We start from the raw sequence: 20,707 nt of genomic DNA on the forward strand, positions 1-20,707 counted from the left end.
TGATCAAATACCCCAGCATGCAAATATCCCCTCCCCCAGCCCATGATTGAGAGCCACAGAGATTTACATTTCTTCATCCATAATACTCCTTGGGATTTCCCCGCTGCCTCAGCCACCACCCCATTCTCACCCATCCTGAGTATTAGTTCAGGGAAGCACCTTTGGTCCCGGTACCAGGTTGTTTTCTCCAAACCTCCATTCCTGCTCCCACAGGACAGCACTGGTCACTATGCCTGGTCCTGCACGCCACTCACATTTTCATCATCCATCCAGAGGCAGTTTAGTATAAGAACACAGGACGGATATTCAGATAAACCTGGATTTGGAGCTATTACCTGGTTGTCTGCCTTTGGCCAAGATAAATTAATATCTATGTTTCTTACTTTCATCATCTCTAAAATGGGATTATAATGCTTACTTCACAGTATTGTGAGAATTAAATATGAAGCCTTGATGCAAAGTATAGCACTTACTTTGTGTCCCATCATTCCTACTAGTCTCCCACAGCCCTTTACCCTGGCAAGCCCTGTGCCATCTCTGGGACTGTCTAATTACCCTGTGAAATGGACAAGGACCCTATTTTAGTGCTTTGCATCCTACAAGACCCACCTTTAGCAAAAAGGGTGTAGAAAGGAAGCATCATTTAGGATCCTGGAAAATCTGAGAGAGCTTGCTTCTGCGTCAGCGAGTAGGGAGAACTGTGAGGTTGTCTTACGCCACAGTGGACCAGTGTTGGGTTGGAGGTAAAAGGTCATCTGAGTAGACAGTGTAGTGAGGAGCCAGTATAGCGTATATACCGTGTTTCCCCGAAAATAAGATCTAGGTGGACAATCAGCTCTAATGCGTCTTTTGGAGCAAAAATTAATATAAGACCCAGTATCATATCATATCATATCATATCATATCATATCATATCATATCATATCATATCATATCATATCATAAAGACCTGGTCTTATATTATAGTAAAATAAGACCGGGTCATATTAATTTTAGACGCATTAGACACATTACTGCTGATTGTCTGACTAGGTCTTATTTTCAGGGAAACACGGTAGTTCTGGAGCCAATGCATAGGTTTGTCCAAGAGGAATTACCCCAGAAGGACATGGACCTCAAGCATGGAGCCACCATATACTCTTCAAAGTGGTCCCAAGTCCCTCCTAATTCCTCTCCTCACAGCACCCTCCTCCCCTCCCTCACCAACTAGCTCATCACCAACCTTCAAGAGTCTTGTCGCTGCTTCACCCCAGCCTTCCCTGTGACCTTCAGCAGCCCTGTCGTTGACTCTTAACTTTTCCTCTCTTCACACTGAGCCTCTATCCCCAGCTATGGGAACCACAACCCATGATTCAGACCTGGAGAAGTGCTGGTGCCCAGATGCCAGGCACGAAAGGTTTAGGGAAAAAGAATGATCTCTTCACTGAATTATGGCTTTGAAATTATTTTTTCAAGTGGGGTTGGTACCTAAAAATCTGCCAAATACATCGGAATGGAGAAGAATTCCCAGTAATGTATAAAAAGAAACAAAAATGAGTATCTTGAGAGGATGTCTTTAAAATCATCTTTGTCATAAAATTATTGATAGAATATATTGTAAAAATTGAAAAATAGCTCTAAGTGATATATGAGCAGTATTATTTTACCAGCCACTGATACTGATCTCGAGTTCTAATATATTGGCTAATAAAAGTATTTGTCTCATGGAAAAATTGATAAAACCCTGGATAAAAAGCTGCTTTTGGAGCACAGAGATACGGGTTTCAACCTGATTTCTGCCACTTTCAACCTAAATGATCTTATTCTTGTTTTTTAAACTCTCTGAGCCTCGTTCTGCCACTTCCACCCCCACCACCATAAAATCGACGAGAAATCCAAACATCATACAGTATTAGATAATTACGTTTATTAGAGTTAAGTGGGACATAGAAAATAGTATACTTGGTCCATAATAGGTGGCCTGTTATGGTATTTCTTCCTCCCTGTTTCTTCTTCAACCAATAAGAAGGACAGAGAGGGAGGAAAGGAGAGATGGAGGAGAGAGGAAATACACTTTCATGAAAACCATCTCTTTGCTTGCAGATGTCATGTTCCAATTTAGTTTTGTGATGTGATGGAGTTAAGGATATCTGCCATGATATGATAGTGTTGAAATTTTAGTTTGCTATGGGCTCTACTCAGGCCTTGAATGTGAGCGTCATAATCACATGCATGGTAGGGAGAAAGGTATTTAAACCATCAGAACAATTGGTAACATCCCCTTAGCATGTACTAGGCACTAGTCACTATTAAGTGTTAGACATGTCTTGCCTTGATTATTCCTCACAAAACCTTACGAAGGTGTTAATGTTCTTGTTCTGTACTATGCAGATGAAAGAAATAGTTATCAGAAGTTTAAGGAATTGATGGGAAGAGCTTTGATGTGGAAATATTTGATTTAGGTTCTGAGAATACATAGGGTTCAGCTGATGAAATAACCAGGTACAGTCTTGTGTAGATGGAATATTACATGTGATATGAAAGGTGAGGCTCTAAAAATTTATGCTGGGGCCAAATCCCTAAGGCCTTTGTATGCCTCCATGGCACCTAGACACTTAGTAGCTCTGAGGATTTTAAGTAGGAACTGACGTGAAGAAATTTCTGTTGAAGAACGATAATTCTGCCCCCAGTGTGAAAGGTTGATAGATAGGGAGATTGAGAACACAGCTATAGCAATACCTAAAGTGACAGTGGAGGAAGGCCAGAGCCAGTGCAGTAGGATTCGGTCTAATGGAGAGAGTACATTCAGGCAATACCTGCCATGTTTCCCTGAAAATAAGACCTAGCCGGACCATCAGCTCTAATTCATCTTTTGGAGCAAAAAATAATGTAAGACGAGGTATTGTATTGTATTATATTATATTGTATTATACCGGTCTTATATTAAAATAAGACTGGATCCTATATTAATTTTTGCTCCAAAAGATGCATTAGAGCTGATGGTCCAGCTATGTCTTATTTTCGGGGAACACGGTAGGAGACAGAACCGCCTCGCTTGGCTATGGCTCCAGTGCAAGAGGAGAGAGAGTTCGAGTTCACAATGACTGTCACTTAATGGCTTGAGGGACTGGGTCGTGATGACCTTAAGAGACATACTGGGAGGAGAGAAAATAAGAGATGATAGCCTGAAAAAAATTAAAATAGGAAAATGGAGTTCCAGAGAGAAATAAAGGTTGGCAAAAGACAAAAGGTCTGGAGTTCTTGGATCTGGATTTTTAACATTTTCCACAGACGCTCTCATTAAGTTTAACGTGTGAAAACCACTGGCCTACATTACTCCTCAACAGCTCTGAAAAATCTGAAAGTTAAAATGACAGGACTGTTCCATGCATATAAATGGCATTCCCCTGGGTGAGATGTGCCACTTGTCATCCTACATGGCTCCCAAACAGAGGAGTTTATTTTATGAAAGTGGAAAAAAATCCAGGTAATTTCATGCTTCTAAAATACATGTTTCTAAACACTTTCATATATTCTGTGTTCTGACAGCATTTTAAAGATAAAAATCGTAAGAGTTTTATTTTTCTAGAAGAGAGATTTACCTCTGAGCAATCTGACAAATATTGAGATTTCTCTTAATCTGTTTCTCCCCTGTGATTTTCTCTGTATTTCTCTCTTCTCCCATTTTATTTTGCCTTCTTTTTCTTCTTGGCCTTTCTCTTTTATTCACCCAGAAATTAAAGGCATATCCATTGTATACATTGATTTAATAGCTTTACATTTTTTCCCCGTAGACCAGGTGTAGAATATTTCATTGTGAAGATTAATTTTTGCGTGTCTTAGCCATCTTGGGTTCATCCCTTGGCGAAGAGAGGTGGTAGAGTGTACTACTAGTCAAGGGAAAAATGGAACCAGGCTGCTGAGATTCAAATCCTGGAAGTCGTCAGCTCAAATCTGTCACATCTTGGATTCATAGCAAAGGAAAATGAGAGCTAGTGGGACTACTTGATAGCTCTTAAAACTCCTTAGTGGCCTAAGCCACTTCTGCTCATATTTCTTTGGCTATGAAGAAAGCCACACAAAATGCTTAACATAATGAGACAGGAAATACAGTCCTCCATAAACAATGGACCCATAAAGGAAAAGGCTGATAGGAAGGGGCTGCAAATATTGCCAAAAATAATGAAATCAACCACAGCGGATTTTATGGACTTGATGGGAGTATTAAATTAATCAATATAGGTAAGACACTCAGAATGGTGTTGGTGACGGGTATTTGATAGGTAAAACATACATATTAGCTCTTGTTACCAGAGCCCAGAGTTTAATGCAAGTGTGAGGAGAAGTTTATTTATTCATTCTTCAATTTTGAGAATCCACTGTGCATGTTGAGGACATTGCTATTTAGAGCTGAGAAGGCTACAGAAATGAAGGTCTTGGTCTCTGTCTTATGGGATTTATGTGATCCTATATGAAAAATGTGAAGAGAAAAGGATAGTTAACGACTTAGATTTCCAGACAGACTGAGTAGACCACCAGCAGGGTACCCAGTGCACACCTCTGTACCAATTCCTCCCACACAGTTGGTTTTTATTTCTTCAACTCCCCAGTAGACTCTGAACTCTTTGATTGCAGCGAATGTGTCTTTTTCATCTCTGTGCCCCCAGAAACATCCACAATGCCTTTATTGTAGGCACTGAACTTTCTAATTAAACTCATTTTCCTTTGTACAGTGGAGATGGGTGGTGATTTTAACTTTTTTGGTAAGAACAGTTTCCTTTGCTTGATACCCCCAACTAATCAGAAATTCAGGGTGCATGGATAAAGCAGTCAGCAGTCTGAGTTCACTACCATGCTCTACCCAAACCATTGCACAAAGGTGTAAAGACAGCGTATGAAAATTAGTTGTTGTAGTCACTTCGCGTGCCTTACCCAAAGCCACATTTGATGCCTCGGGTCAGTTGCATTTAAGTCTTGCTTCAGGGGAGACAAACACATTTGAATTGAAATACTCTTCATCTATTTTTGTTGATGTTCTCATTTTAATTTGTTCCTCTATGTGCTTGTCTTGCAAGTTTTATTTTTGTGGATACCATAAAGAGATAATATTCCTAGGGAGATGGAGAGCTATAATTTCTCATGTTTTCAAACCTACATACATACTATTTTAGGAGTGAGGATCATCATATTCGTGAACTAGGACCAGAATGAGGTGATTGTTCTGCTAATGTGTCTTTCTGGATCCCCCAACTGCACAAACCAGATGCTAAGAGGATCAGGTGACAGGGACCATTCTGTGGGGCAGTTCCCTCTGTCCACAGTGGGGGGGGGGGCAGCTAATGCCACCAATCTCATAAGCCACTAGATCTTGTAATTGCCATTCCAATGAGATAGGCTGGAAATATCACTTCTTTGCCATTCTTAGCTTATATTTAGTGCTTTCTATTTTGGGAGGGAGGTGCTATAAACATGGGGAGTGATACAGAAATGCCATTTCACAGCACTCTGCCTTGGGGTACTTTTAAAACCCAGTGACCATATCTTTATATCTAAAATAAAACCTCCCATCTGGGATATGGTAATTATTTAGAAACATAGAACCTGAATGGACGTTGGGTATGGATACTGTGTCTCCTAGCTTTTGTCTTGAATAGATCTAAGCTAATTAAGAATGATGGTGATCTCACTTTCTCAAAAGCCACCCCCTCCTCCCCCCGTCCCTGTGGGTCATCACGGAAGCATGGGAAAGGTCCCAGTGATTGCTGTCAGAGATCTATGCCACTTCCTCACAACCTCAAGAGTTTGGTCAATATTTGGTAATTTACAACAATAGCCACTACATCTGCCCTTGATGGTGATAGGAGACCACTGTTTCCTGTCCTCTCTGGACTTCATGGACTTCATGCAGCTAAAGGTTAAGGGGAAGAGTACCATCTATGGAGTCAGGATGCCTGGAATCTTGGATTAATTTCATAATTTAATAGCCTTGTGACCCTGGGAAAGCCATCTCGTCATAGGCAATTGATACTTCCTACCTCACAGGGTGGTTGTAATGTTTGAGTTACTAGGGAGGAAATGATCAAGTGCTATATAAGTGTCATCTTGTTCTGAGCTCCCTTGATAGGAGAGCCTGAGACAAGGACTTGTGTCAGGTGGTTTGTTTAAGAGGGATCCCCAAGAGCGAGACTAAAGCAGCAGAGAGAATGAGCAGTGAAAGTAGAAACATCAATGCGAGTGTCTATTGTCAAGTTTTCTGCTGTGAGTCATGTGGATGTGGGGGAGATGGAGGGTGTAGTAATGGATGCTTCTAAAAATGGTCCACTCAAATGACAGGAGATTGGGTCTCTCATCTATTAGCTCCATCCCTCTCATTGTTTGACAGCCCTCTTCTCCTCTTCCTCACTACTTGGTGACTCTTTCATGCAGGCATGGAAGGCAGGTGAGACTTCACAGAAGGTCCAAGGGCTGGCCCTGCGTACAGTGGGGACTATTAGACTGTGTGAGTTGATAATGACTGTCTGATGCTTCCGTGGCTGAAATCTGAGATTGGCTACAGGGACGTGGCTGAGGGCACCAAAAGTGTTTGCCATAAGTACACGCAAGTGTGACCTATTTACCCTCCATTTTCATTTCTGATATAAACTTTGCACTTCTTTTAGCTTTGTTAGTATGTTCCATGTGTTAGGACTTGACCCTAGTCTTGCAAATAAATTTAAAAAAATTTAAAAAAATGTAAAATCAGATCATACTTGTCATGAACCCTCAAATGAGATTTTCTGTTTCATGTTCTCCCATCCCCTCCATGTCCTTTACTTGGCCTCCCCTTATTCCTCCTCAAATCTCTAGACAGGGACAACCCAGGGGCCTAACCATGACGACGAAGCTGTGAGAACAAACACAGCCCAGTGGAGAGATTTTGCAGACAGACTGACTGGGCATTGAGTCCCATCGCTGTGTCATCTGGACAGGCTGTGGAGCTTCGCTCTGCCTCTTTATTTGTAAAGCTGCAGTAAATGGTATCAGCTTCATGTTACAAAACTAAATGCAATCATGTATGCAGAGCAACTGGCCCCCCTTTATAAATGTTACTTTCATCCTCACGTCAGTTTCTCAGAAAGCTATATATTTTTTTCTGGCTGGGAAAAATATATTTAAAATGAAAAGTAGTATCTTTATTTTATTTATATCTGCTGCCTGGTGTCTTCTAGTTCCAAAATGAATTGGGAATTAGCTCCTAATTCACTCAGCTGTCAAAATGCGATGTATAGCATTCTTCTACTCACCGTTCTTCTCTTCTTCCACCCTCAACAAATTTACTCTGCCATTGGTTTTTCATCTAATTCTATGTATTCACTTTGTAGTTCAATTATATGTGTTTATTGCTATACTAAGTAACTTTCCAAGTGGGTCCAATTCATGTATGGCTAAAATACAGTTTTCAACTCCCTTCTGTTCCCCTTTTATTTCTTCTCCCTCCCTCAACCTGTCTGCTAATTTTGTATTTAATGCACTCAATTCTATTTATTCACTCACTAGTTTGTTTGTTTTTTGTCCTAATATGTTGAGCACCTTCTTAGTGTAAGGTACTCTGCTTAGTTGTTGGGGATTAGAAATATCGCATGTTCTTCTCCCTCAAAGGGCACAGAAGTGGAGGCAATGGATATTAAAGCAAACACACACAAAATGCAATACAAGGGACAGGTGATAATTTACAAAATACAACTACAGCTGAATTACTGGAGAGGTGTCTACTTCCCCCTGGGAGCGTCAGAGGAGGGTGAGAAAGGATGGATGAAGGTAGAGAAGTTATGGAAATACATGAGAGAACACTAATGGAAGATGTACTATGCCTCTCTTAATCCCTATTTAAAGCAAAGTATTAATTATTAGGATTAATGAACTAGACCTTTCAATTCATAATTAAACACTTTTTATTCTGCTTTTTATCACAACAGGGTCAATTCATAAGGAAACAGATTTAAATTGGAAATTTATTAAGAGGAGTAGGTTCCAATGTAGATCCTGGTTCAAATCTCTTTAGCTCCAGTCTCTCCATCACCTACAATATCTGTCTTTAGTGTTGAACAATAAGGTCACACAGTCAGAAGGAACCTGTGGCACAATAACATTTCAAGTCATCAAAAGAAGACTAATTTGGATTAATTATATCATGACAATGATGGGAAAGTACTTGTATATTTTAGAAAGTTATTTTTAAATAAGTGTAGAATCAATATTCACAGCAGCCTCTTTCTTCCTATCCCTGAGCAAATTGCCCTCATCTCTTGAAAAGTGGCTTCATGGAGAGAGATTATCACAAGAAATCTGGAGATTGTCCTCAGCTCACCACTCTTAAGCAATGCTGTAAATTTACGACTTAAGGTAGAGATTTAGCAGTAAATTGAGGGCAAGATTCCTTCTCCTCTTTTGTGGAGTCACTTGTTCCTTCGGAGATATATCTGCCCTGGATTCATTCCACTTCAAAATTGAGATGTCGAGTCTCCCAGCCGAGATGAACGGGTTCATTTTACACCGTGATCAGAATTTAGACATCTTATGAAATGGGCTGACAGGGTTTGCTTTGTAATGTTAGGGGCACTCTTTGTTCCAGACCCAAGGCTTGAGCTAGAGCACATAGCTGAAACCATGCAGGAAAAAAAGGAAAAAGGAAAGAGGGAGAGAAGAGTGGAAGAAAGAAAAGGAGGGAGGGAGGGAGGGAGGGAGGGAGGGAGGGAGGGAGGGAGGGAGGGAGGGAGGGAGGGAGGGAGGGAGGAGACAGAAAGAAAAACAACAGGAACCAATAACCTTGTGTCAATAGTGGGCAATGGTGGCTCAAGGTGCAAATTAACATTGTTCTAAGAAAATCATGCAAGCAGTGAACTTTAATTCACACTTCTCAGCAGGAGGAAGTTACCAGGAGATTGTATAAAGTGTGACTGCTACTAGGTAGGAAAGACACAAGTAACAGTCAGGAAAGGGTTAAACACGTCTTACTTTTTCTGGTTTCCCTTGTCAGTTGAGGATGCCTCCATCCACCCAGGTTCTCAGACCAAACCTAGGAGCCACCATTGATTCCTTTCTCTCCCTCTTTCACTCCCACTTCACCTCCCAAACCAATCTCAAGCCCTGTTGACCCCCCTTCTAAAATACATCCCAAGTCTGACACTTCCATTTTCTAGTGCTACCTCTGTAATCCAAGTCTGTTTCATTTGCTCCCTTTACCAGCTTCCCAGAACATCTTGTTTCCATTATTGGCCTTTTACTAAATTTATTTTTTTTGGTCCAATGCATCCATAGCAACCAGAATGATCTTTTAAACTAAAAGTACATCATATGATCCCCTTGCTTAAAATCGCCTAGTGGCTTCCAGTTGCATTTAGAACAACATTCAGGTTCTGTTGTCTAGGGCCTCTTGTGACCTGGCCTCTGCCTACGCCTCCACCTTCTCTCCGACCACACTCTCTCCCTTGGACACACACTCCAACCATGATGGGCTCCTTTTTGTTCCTCTGACATGCCAGCCTCCTTCTGGCTTCCGCCCTTTATGCTCCCAGCCCCTCAGATATTTGCATGCTTGGCTCCTTCTCAAATGTACCTCCTCAGAGAAGTCTTTTCTGACCATCTCATTTACTAGCTCTCCATCCAACCAGGTACTCAGATCAAGAATAGAGAAATCACCACAGAGAGCCCTTTCTGGAATATTCTGTAAAGTAGTCAATCCTCTAGTCTCGCTCCCCGCACCAATTACTTTTCATTATGTTACCCTATTTTATTTTCTTCACAGAAATCAACCCTATTTGAAATTATCTCATGTTCTTTAATTTGTGTATTGCCCTTTGACCTATCCCATGTTAAAGTAGACTGTGAGCTGTGTAAGGGCAGGGACCGTTTGTCATCTTCCACACGAATGGTGCCTGGCCCCATGTCAATACTCAATTTGTTAAATATATGAGTAAATCGTCTCTGTGATACACTGCCAAAGGGTAGTAACAGTACTCTCGTAGCACCTGGAAGAGCAGAGTAGGGGACGAACCATAGGAAAGGGATGGGCCATCCATAGTTCAACATTATATGTGGCAGGCTCGGTGGTACATCTAAGTATTCAAGCCTAATAAATATTGGTGGTGTTTTTAGTGGTTTATCTGGAAGCAGTTCCTCCAGGACAGTTTTTGTCTCAGGTTGAGTAACTGGGTCACCTGTCTTTTCTCATGCACTTCATTGGGAGGCTTTTAGGAAAAGGTTCCAGAAAGCTTCCTGTGCTTTTCACATCCATTGTAGGAAGTCTGACAGCTCTTCCCGAGACTTGAGAATCCCAGTGAGAATGAAATGATCTCTATGAAATGTTTTGCCAAACTGACTCTTTAAATAAATATGATTTTAAAAGTTTTCAAAGAAAACGAATGCTTTTGGGGGGAAAATTATAAAAACAAAACAAAACACCTCTAACCTCTATTGAACTGTCAACCCAAAGAAAACCAAAATCTGAAAAATGTTTGGACAAGAAATAAGTGCTTCTTTTCTATTTCCCTGTCACTCCCCTTATTCTTTCGTCACATTCTTCTTCCTCTTCCCCCCTGCTTTTACTTGCCTAATCTATTCTCTCCGGGTAGGAAGACTGATAAAATAAAATGTGCTGTAGGCTTAGTAAAATGCTTGTCCTGGCTCAGTCAGCCTAACCTAAGGCGCTGGTGGGAACTAAGGTAAGTTTTCTCTTTTTAAATATTTTTGATGTTCTTTAAACTTAACCCAGACAATCATTTTGAGTATGTATTTACCATATCATTTGGAGGTATAATCACTCTACCTTGCTAAGGGAGAAAAATGTCATATTTTTTATGCATTGTAGAAAGTTTGATTCGTGTGAAGCAGAGTGCCAACAGAAATGGAGTTATTGTTTCTTTTTCCTTCTTGCACAAATAGAAAGATGTTCAGGTAAAGCAACATGGTTATGGTACAGGTATTGCCCCCTTAGTTGTTGCCCCCTCCCCACCCCAAGCAAAAATAGTTTTCAAATGTTACCCACCCACTTTTGGAAACTGCACTTTGTGTAGAATGGAAGGAATTTGTACTCCCTGCCTATGAGCAAAACCATCTGTGTTAGTTGGTTTGGTCGGGTCTGAGAAGTATAGTGACGAACTAATGTGTATTGGGGATATCTTGTTGTTTTTCTGGTTATATTGCTCCTGGGGGGAATAAAAAATGAATATGAACAGTCTGCTATAAATAAATAAGTAAACAAACAAACAAATGAAAAATAATTAAAATCCAAAGTCCACCTTCTGCAGGGGGGTGCCTTTCATACTGTCCCACTATGGATTTTCCTCACCTGCTCCCATTCTCTGCCAAAATGGGGAACAATCTGCCAACATCTGAGTGCCATCTTCTTCCAAGCAATCAGCACCGATTTCTGTCTCAACGAGTGCTTTCCTTCTATTGGTTCATTTAGATTTCATGATTAGTTCTGGCTTCTTAAAGAGATAGGACTTCCATGGGGTTTCTGTTGGATAGTTTAAGAAAACAGCCTAGGCTGTGTCCCTCATGCAGGAAGCCTCGTGCTATATTCCCCATTCATCAGAGAATTGGACCATCTTCGGTGACACAAGCCTTAACTCAAAGAGATGTTCCTAAGTGAGTTTGCAGAGAGACTAGATCAAGAGTGGGCATTTGGGGGGTGTTACCCAACAGATTCGTTAAAGGCCCTTTGTTCTTTAGACTTCTGCATCCTGGCAATCTTCGACTGTGATTTTGCTTTCTTCTTCCAGTCACAGGTATCGTTACCTGGGAAATTCAACTACAGGGTGTCAGATAACTTACTAGTTTTCTCGATTTAGATAAAACAGTGATGATCTAAGCAGCCTAAAGGCAATCAAAGGGTTTTGTGTGATTAATATTTACTACTTACGTTATAAAAAAGGAAGCATTCATCTACTACATAAATCCAATATGTGCCTCATTGCAGATCATACATTTAGTTACGAAAAAGAATAGGGCATTACAAGGCAACTGATGGCTTTGAGTTTTGTTGTCGTTGCTTTAAGTTTCCAACAATTGCATTTAAAATTCTAACTTAAAAAAAAAAAAAAGCTTCTCCTTATCTGGACCATTCTTGACTTACCGGGAAGAACTTTTTACATTCATTGTTTAACTGATGCTGCTTCACTGGCTCTGTGCTTGCATCTGCCAGAGAACTCTTTCCCAGACTAGATGCTCCTGCTTTTAAAACCTAGCAGTTTGTATGTTTCAGCTTTCAGCTTGGAGCTGCGTCTTGCATCACTTATCAATCGAGTTATTTATGCTTAGGCTACAGATTAGATTTGCCCTTCCCCTCCACTTGCCTGTGTTTCCAGCTGAGTTTAAACCTCACTTTGCAGGATGAAGTCACCTTTTAGCTTGACTAAATAAAGACAAATGCCATTGACCCTCCACTTTTGGAGGTCAAAAGTTTTCCAGAAGCTCACGAAGCTCTCTGTGTTTATTGCTTCAATATTGAATAATACTCATCGTTTAAGAAAACTGCCATTTTAATGAGATGGCTGTGAATCTTTATTTTTAATGTTAGACTAAGAGTAATGGGATTGGAGGTATCAAATGTTACCAGGCAGTGAGTCATGAAAGGTTTCAGTTATTTATTTATTTTCCACATTTTTGATCACAGACCGTCACATCCTAAAGTTGTAGAGTCAAACGGACAGTTAACTATTTTTGTTTTAATATGACCATGATGGCCATTTCAACACACCACAAGAGCTGAAGTACCTGCAAAATGTCAACGGCATTTAAAATGCACCGGACTGAGGCAAAGGTTGTTTTATATCTCGGTGGCTAATGTGGCACTAATGTAGTCGTGTCCTAAACTGACTGTGGTTTTGTTAGTATTCCTTCCTCGCGTCTTGTCCCCAGTCATAAAAATTAAGAGATGCGCAGAAATTGCCTAAAGAACAGATGCCACCTATAGGAAATGTTTAAAGAACTTGTATTTGTAACAGTTCTGCCTCCATAGCTAATATTTCCCACATCTTTCTTTACTTTCTTCTTTCTCATTGAAACATTTGCATGTAGAATAAAGAGGATAAAAACATTTAAAAAAAACACCAAAGGCAGATTGTTTTTTTCCTAAGAACATCTGTTCTTGCTTCAAAATCCTCACGTGATATGGTCCATTTTCTCCCAATGTCCACACAGTTTGCAGCTGTAAAGGCGATTGTTACATCAGTCTTAGACCTAAATTTAAAGAGCTAATGAGCGGTGCTATCTAGTGAGTTGAAATGTAGGAAAATCCTGTTTTATTGTATACATTTTAGATAATATTAAAGGCAGTCATGCTCACAAAGAGACGCTAAGATTGAATATAAAGTGGTGTATTATCGAATTATTATTTTTTCCTAAGATTCATTGCTTTCATGGCATTGTTACCCTATTTGGAGTATATTTGGTCCACTCTATGTTTCTTCTCTGAATTCTCAGGATTTTTTATGAATTTGGATTGTACTTGGGGTGTAGGTACATTCTGGAAAATTTTAAGTACAGATCACCTTCGGCAGATCTCTGGAGCTCTCTGTGTGGCTCTCTTCTGTCCAATATTCTGTCCTGGAGTCCCAGCTCTGTCTCGTCACCTTCCTTGGAGTCCCAGCTCTGTCTCTTCAACTCAGAGAGACTGATAAGCTCTGCCTCAGTTTCCTCTTCTTGCACCATGGCTTGGCTGCTGAATACATGGTAATTAAAAGAAACCATTCTGCTTTGAAAGTCTGTTTAATTTTTTCAAGAAGAAAACTCCCCCACACTTTAACTTCTATTATAACTCTTACAACCAACATTCAGTAGGGATACTAATTACTCACAATTTAAGGTTAAATTTTAAAATTACCTAGTTTAAAAGATCTCTACCCAAGTACACTCTTTTTAAAATTTTCTTTCCTGAGTAGTATATAATACCTTCAGTCTTGGGAATAGAGGAGGGTAGAGAGTGGCTAGTAAAAGTCAGTTATTCAACAAGAACTCATTAAAGCACCTACTATGTCCCTGGCCCTGTGTTCCTATATGTTAGAGCCAAATGTATGGTCTTTTGAAATTCTTCCGATACGTGTTATCCACAGGGGTTTATTGGTCAGTTACACATTTCATTTTTTTCAAGTTATTTCCAGAGATAGGGCTTTCCGTATACTGCATGACTCATCCAGGAAGATTTAAGCAGCATCTTTCTGCATGGGATCAGCTATCCACGTAGAGAAAACAAATTTGGCCTGGGTTCTCTGGCTCTACGCAATCTTCTTTGTCTTTTAAACTTACATCTCAGTTCATTGGTGAGTGAAACATGACATTCCTCCACCCCGTTTACCAGCCAGATTGTTTTAACGCCTCAGTGTCTGTCTTGCCGGCTTTTGGCCCCACACACTGTAATTCCTTATGGCACCTGATTCTTCCGAGGCTGCACTTGATTATCGTCTCAAGCATCTCGACCAGGGACCTTTTGAGAAACCTTGGTTTGTTCCTTTATTTGGCACCACGTTCTACCAAATTTCCTTTTGACCTAGCCAGATTCAATGTTGGAACTTGACATTATTTCATGTTTTTAGGCCTTTGGGTTTTATTGGAATATGATGAACACTGAGATCCTTCAGGAGGCCTTCACATTCCCTTCAGGAGCATTATTAATAATGGGTTTAGACCTTGCTGTTACTGTGATTGTGATGGTCACTATTGTGATTTATATGGTCACTGATAGGACCATGGGTTAATGGAAATGCCAGTTTAAGAATCTATATTACAGAGCTTTTTTCTCATCCAATGGGTGGATACTCTCTAAAAGCCAGACTGGTGTATTATGCCTAAATGGCCATGTTTTTTGTTTTTGTTTTTAAAATGTACAATGAATTTCCTGTATTTTCAAGAAATTCATCTGGGATCTAAGACGTTGGGGACCAAAATGACAGTTGACTACTGTGTCCTGCAAATGTTCCCTTACTGCCACTGGCATTTCAATCCTTGTATCTATCGATGAAGGAGGACACTTAATTCTTTTACTGCTCTGTCATTGTCTATTACATTTGAATTGAGACTTTTGCATTTGGTGACTATTATGGAGGATCCTGAAGGATCCATGAAACTGGATGGACTTTGGGAGTGGGAGGGATACAAGTCCTTAAATGCTACTAGGTCATGTGCACCAGTGTGGCTTGGACAACTCTGAGGCCATGAGCACTCCTTGTAGATTGATTCTAACTTTGACACTTACCACCGTCCTTAGGCAAAGGACCTGAGACCCTGTATGCGGGGCAGAAGCTGAACGACAATGAATGGCACACCGTTCGGGTGGTGCGGAGAGGAAAAAGCCTTAAGTTAACTGTGGACGATGACGTGGCTGAGGGTGAGTAAAGTGATGATGAAATTCGTTTCCCTTTGCTCACACAGTCCTCTCGGTCATTCAGGGAGCAAAGGGTTTTTTCAAAACTTTTTATTTTGCTTAACAAAAGTCCCAGGGCAGGTTCTCTGTTGACAAGCTCAGGTAAGGCTAAGAAGGTCTCCCTCTGTATTTGCAAAATCCCTTTCATTGGTGTGTGTTATAGAACTGACCCACGACTGTAATTATATATTGATGGGTCTCTCTCCTTAGGCATAGGGTATGTGTATGGAGAACAGATGTAGAATTTTACAGACCCTTCTATTATCCAATTATTCAAAAATCACATATCAATCATCCTCCCAAGTATCAGTTCCTTCCCTCAATGAATGAGTCATTCTCTAGTAGAAAGCGATGGATAAACCAGAAATTCAGAAAATGATAGGTAAAAATAACGACCTCGACCAATGCATGACTCTTAGAAGGTGCTAAATAATTATTCATGTATTTAGTTATTATTAATTGAGTACCTGGTTTGTACCAAGCACTGCTTTAGAAGGCACTGGTAATATGATAAATAAGCCAGTCTTTGGCCTGGTGGAATTTACATTCTGGGAGGGCAATGAATAAATGAATGAATCCATACATAGGTAAGGAACGTTCAGAGACTCACACAAGCAATATGGATTTCTTGACAGCCTGTTACAGCTAGGGATTGTATTAATAGAAAATAAAAAAAGAAGCACACAAGACTACTCATTTCCTCAAACCATGAACCAATCTAGTAGATTAGATAGGACTTGGGTGTTTGAAAATAAGACAAGGAATATATAAGGAGATTCTAATCTGGGTGGGTAAGGTTTTAATTGTCAATCAGAAGAGAAAGTTATCAATTTGGGCTGAAGAAAGCAGGAGGGTTTTATGAAAGTAGATCTTCAGGCAAAATGTGATGGGTGAGTGTGATTCATGAGATCTGTGGTGAACAGAGAGGGCCCCTTTCAGTGCATCTTCCATGCTGCATCCTGTGAGTCTATACTCTCTGCTAGTATGCCACCACAGCGCACGCCTGTTCATGGAGAATTCTTGTCCATATGGGACGAGAAAACGTGGGGAAGCATCGAGTACCACGTGGAACATCGCTGGCATCCAGAGACCTGGGCTCTGATGTGAATTCTCTGGAGGGTTTGTTGGGAAAGTCACTTAACCACTTCTGGGCCTTGTCAAATGAAATCAGTGGCCTACGCCATTTCTGCAGTATCTTCTGTGGATAAGTGAGGTTGGAGTCAGGAACCTGGGATTTCATATAATCATTGTCACTAAAATGCTTTATGCCTTTGAGATAAATATACTAAACCTCTTTTTCCTCATTTTGAAACTTGAAATTATATTATTGCCAAGGCCCTTTGCAGCACAAAGGTTCTGCAATATTGATTCTGTAATTTAATTTTACATTCCTGAGCCTGAGTTTTTTATTTTTCTGGAGTCAAGAATTACAGTGAGCCATGTATGTATGTGTGCAGGTATGTGTGCAGGTGTGTGTGTGCGTGTGTGTGTGTGTGTGTAAGGAGAGGAGGAGAGTCTATGATAGAAGAAAGCATGAGGCATATATCCAGTGCCCAGCAGACAGCAGAGACTATGTTAGCTGTCTTACACGTATCAGCTCCTTTAATCTTTGTAATTCACCATTGCCTTGTCGTTTTACATAAGGGGAACATGAAACTTAGAGGAAGCCTTGTAATTAAGCTCTAAATGCATGTCTGTGTGAGTCACCAAATCTAGCTGCTTGCTGGACTTTGTCATCCATCATAAGAAAATGGTTTGTCTAAAATGCAGGGAAAAGGGAATGAAATGGTTCGGGTGAGGTGAGGAATACAATTCTGTAGGTAGACTACAACCCCACTCTCCTTCCCCCCAAAATGAAGACAGAACCACCACCCCTATCCCAAACCTTCCAAATGTACACAGACATCATTTAGTCGTGGGAGGTAAAGTTACTGTGCTACAGTCCTGAAAGGTACGGGATGAATGTAAGCAAAGAGAAGCGAACATTGGGTATAAAGATTAGAACCCACAGACAACTTGAATTAATTGTTCAAGAAATCCTCAGGAGGTGTTAGGGCAGACAAGAGCCTGCAAAGGAGGCAGTGGTGATGAGTCAGTCACACATGCCTTGCTGACTGCTCTGGGTTTAGCCCAGTAAAGCCCAAAGTGGTGCTATTCACAGCGTGTTTTCAATATCAGCCACTAGATGGCGACCTCATCCCAATCTCTCCTGACAGTGAGTCCCTTTTAGTTCCATAGGAAATTACAGGCCCTGAAAGCTAGTGTCATAAAGAACTACCAAACTGAGGGTTCAGTAGTGTGTATTGCCTCCCTTGGTCATTATTCTTTTACAGAAACTTTAGGGTAAAGGTAATTATAACGTGTGCTTTCTTTTACCACTAATAATTAAAAAGCAGGACTAAACGATGGCATGCCCAAGTTATCCAGTAATTTGATATTTGAAATTAATGACGCTCTTTCGTTTGCTGCCTCACCCCCTACTTTGCTGCTGATGGAAAAAAAACAGCCATAAGGATAAAGATATTTGGGAGAAGAAAAGAGCTGGTTTGCTTATGAGCTACAACCTTGGATTGCTTTTACAGTGATAAGGGGTTTGGGAATTTTAATTTTAGCTCACAGAAGTCATAAAATCAGGTAATGAAACTGAAATACCATTCAGTCCTCATGTTATTAAGTAGTGTCTTATTGGTTTATTTAGCAATCCTTTTCATGCTGGCTAAGGTCCCCCAGGGTGTCAAATTTTCAGCTAGTTCGTAGAAATGATGCAAAGAATAGGTCAGACTCATAAGAAATCAAAAGCAAGGAAATAAATGTCCCTCAGCCTAGTGGTTTTCATTTATTACAATATAATGTATTCCTGGCAATGTATTAAGTTCAGTTGACACTTAATAAGGATTGATTGATTGATTGAGCTGGATTTCTATTATTAAGAATAAGTTAAAAGAATACGTCACTTGGGCTATACTCCTTAGAACTGAGGCCACTGCACCCAGAACTTCCTGCTGGTACAAAAATTCCACCTCTTTTATCTTTTCTGGTCCATGGTGCCTTCTCCTCCTCCCTCACCCCACATTGCACGTACAGAACCAAGATGTAAAAAATGATTTTTCTGGGTTTTCCATGGAAAACTTTTTCCTCGCATTCACAAAAAACATGATGAGATAGATTTGGGAAATGTTAGGTTAAACAAAACAAAGTGGATTTCTTTATCATACGACTTATTAGGAACATTTAATATGCTAATACACATTGCTAATTATCAATAATTAAACATGTAGCGTTTGCCAAATTTAGTTGACGCCAAAACTCTTTTTTTTTTTATTTTTAAGTAAAGCATTTCACATTTACTTTTGGAAAATGTTGATATTGTGGGAAAAGTGTGTTGGGAGTAGTGGAGCTTGAAGATTGTGGATAAAATGTACAATCTTTACTGAGACTTTTAAGCCTTCCTTTTCTTAACGTCTCTTCCCAGGCCTATGGGAGGTCAGGTTGCTTCCTCTAAGCCGTTCCCATTGTTTCTCTGCTAAGCTCTTGGTGTTGGTCAGGAACCTCATGTGCAGAGACGTTGATGATCCAAACTCTGATTCCAAAGCAAATGTCTTACATACAGCCTCCCTCTTAGATGGCAGGGGTGCCTGCTATACTCAGGCCCTTCTGCTAAACGCTATAGGGCGTCCAGAAGAGGGAAACAGTGGGCCATACTTAAACAGAGCTTGTGTTTAAAAAAAGAGAGAGAAAAAACAATAAGTGAAATAACCAGGAAATTATTAACCTATTTCAAAGAAAGGGAAAAAAAACTGACTGCTGCGTAGGTAGTCTGAGCACTAGGCACTGTTCTAATCGATGTATTGATACATTAATCCTGATAACTTCATAGCTATTTTGCACATGGAAAAATGAGGCACAGAAGTTACATAACCCAGACAGTCCAGCCTCAGAGCCTACATGCTCATCCACTAGATGCTTAATGTCTCGTGGGAAGGGACAGCTTGAACATGGCCAAAATTTTCCATAGTTTTATGTTCTCAACAAACTTCATCACTCTGAGGGCTGGTCTGTAAGCCACCTGTTGGCTGGTAGTGAGATACAGAAGTGCACGTATGAAGAGGACACAAGGCAACATGGCTGTTCTAGGGAAGGTGCTGGGTATATTACCCACGGATTAGATGGAATGATATTATGACACCTGGCCACAGGGAAGAAGTGTGAATTCATCACAGCAGCTTCTGCATGGACATTTCACCAAATTCCACCTACAGTTTTTCTTGAGCAATAATGCAGGAACCAGTTGTGCCTTCTCTCCAGAGAGAGTATAGTGTAGACAGGATAGTATACAAATTAAGATACGGACTTTGGAAATAACACACCTGGGTATTTACCACCTGTATGAACTATGATCAAATTGTTTGACTTCTCAAAGCTAAGTGTCCTCACCTCTAAAGCTAGATAGTCATACCTACCACCAATTTTATTGTGATAATGACATTTGATGGCGGTTATGAAGTGCCTAGCACGATGTCTGGCATGTAGGGACTATTCACTGATCTTGGGTTTTCCTTGTTACCTTTCTCCTAAGTTCTCTTCCCTCTGAAATTTGAAAGCAGCTACCCTGAAGTGTGCATACATTCTACCCTCAAATGGAAAGGAGTGTTAGTCTACAGACTGCACTCAGAGAAGATACGCGAAAAGATTCCCAGATATTAATACTGATTAGGCAATACAAAGATATAAAAAAATCTGTTTTTGCTTGGTTTGGTCCATGTTTCAAACTTTAAGCAATCTCTTCAATGCTTTCTCCTGGTAAAATACCCTACTTTTTTGGGAACCTCCATCCACAGCAAAGTGAATTCCTTTAGCACATGGTGAAGCCGATTCTTTTTCAAATTTGGCCCCACACCACTTCTACTCCACCCCTCACCAATTTCTAGTGGAAGTTGTTCTGAGTCATTCTAAACCCGAAATCAGTCTGTGTCCCTGGGCTACGCATTCAAATTCCATTATTAGTTTCCCTTCTATCATCGAAGCCCTTCTTCAGTCTCTCTTCTATCTCAATCTTACATGATTTTCATATAATTTTTACATGATTTTCCCACCTTACATGGTTTTCTTGCTTTATGAAATTTCCTAGTGAGCAGAATTCATTTCCTAGTGAGCAGAATTTCCTAATCCCTCAATTCTAGAGGTCAGTTTATCCGTTATTTCTCTAAAAGCTCCTAGTTGACTTTAAAATTGTCTCTTCAGATAGTTTTTGGAACCCCAGTCGTCACCAGTGACCACCCCATTATTACGTCTTAGTTCTCATTATTGTTTTGTTTGTTTATTGGTTGT

The 20,707-nt window shown here is 40.3% G+C and overlaps 1 protein-coding gene across 37 annotated transcripts in view; it reads left to right on the forward strand.

The window, feature by feature from the left end:
- The window catches only part of NRXN3 (neurexin 3), a 1,515,532-nt gene that overhangs the window by 701,208 nt on the left and 793,617 nt on the right, over nt 1-20,707 (forward strand). For all 37 annotated transcript variants that reach the window (XR_012494578.2, XR_012494579.2, XM_074327130.2 and 34 more), the window contains one exon: nt 15,224-15,343. Coding sequence is in view for 35 of the 37 variants with exons in the window: in XM_074327130.2 (XP_074183231.2) it covers nt 15,224-15,343 (120 nt within the window). In the remaining 2 variants the exon portion in view is untranslated. The remainder of the gene's footprint in view (nt 1-15,223; nt 15,344-20,707) is intronic.

The sequence above is a fragment of the Rhinolophus sinicus genome, chromosome 3 (genome assembly GCF_057876585.1).
Source record: "Rhinolophus sinicus isolate RSI-liver-muscle chromosome 3, RSI-T2T, whole genome shotgun sequence".
In the NCBI taxonomy this organism is placed as follows: Eukaryota; Metazoa; Chordata; class Mammalia; order Chiroptera; family Rhinolophidae; genus Rhinolophus; species Rhinolophus sinicus.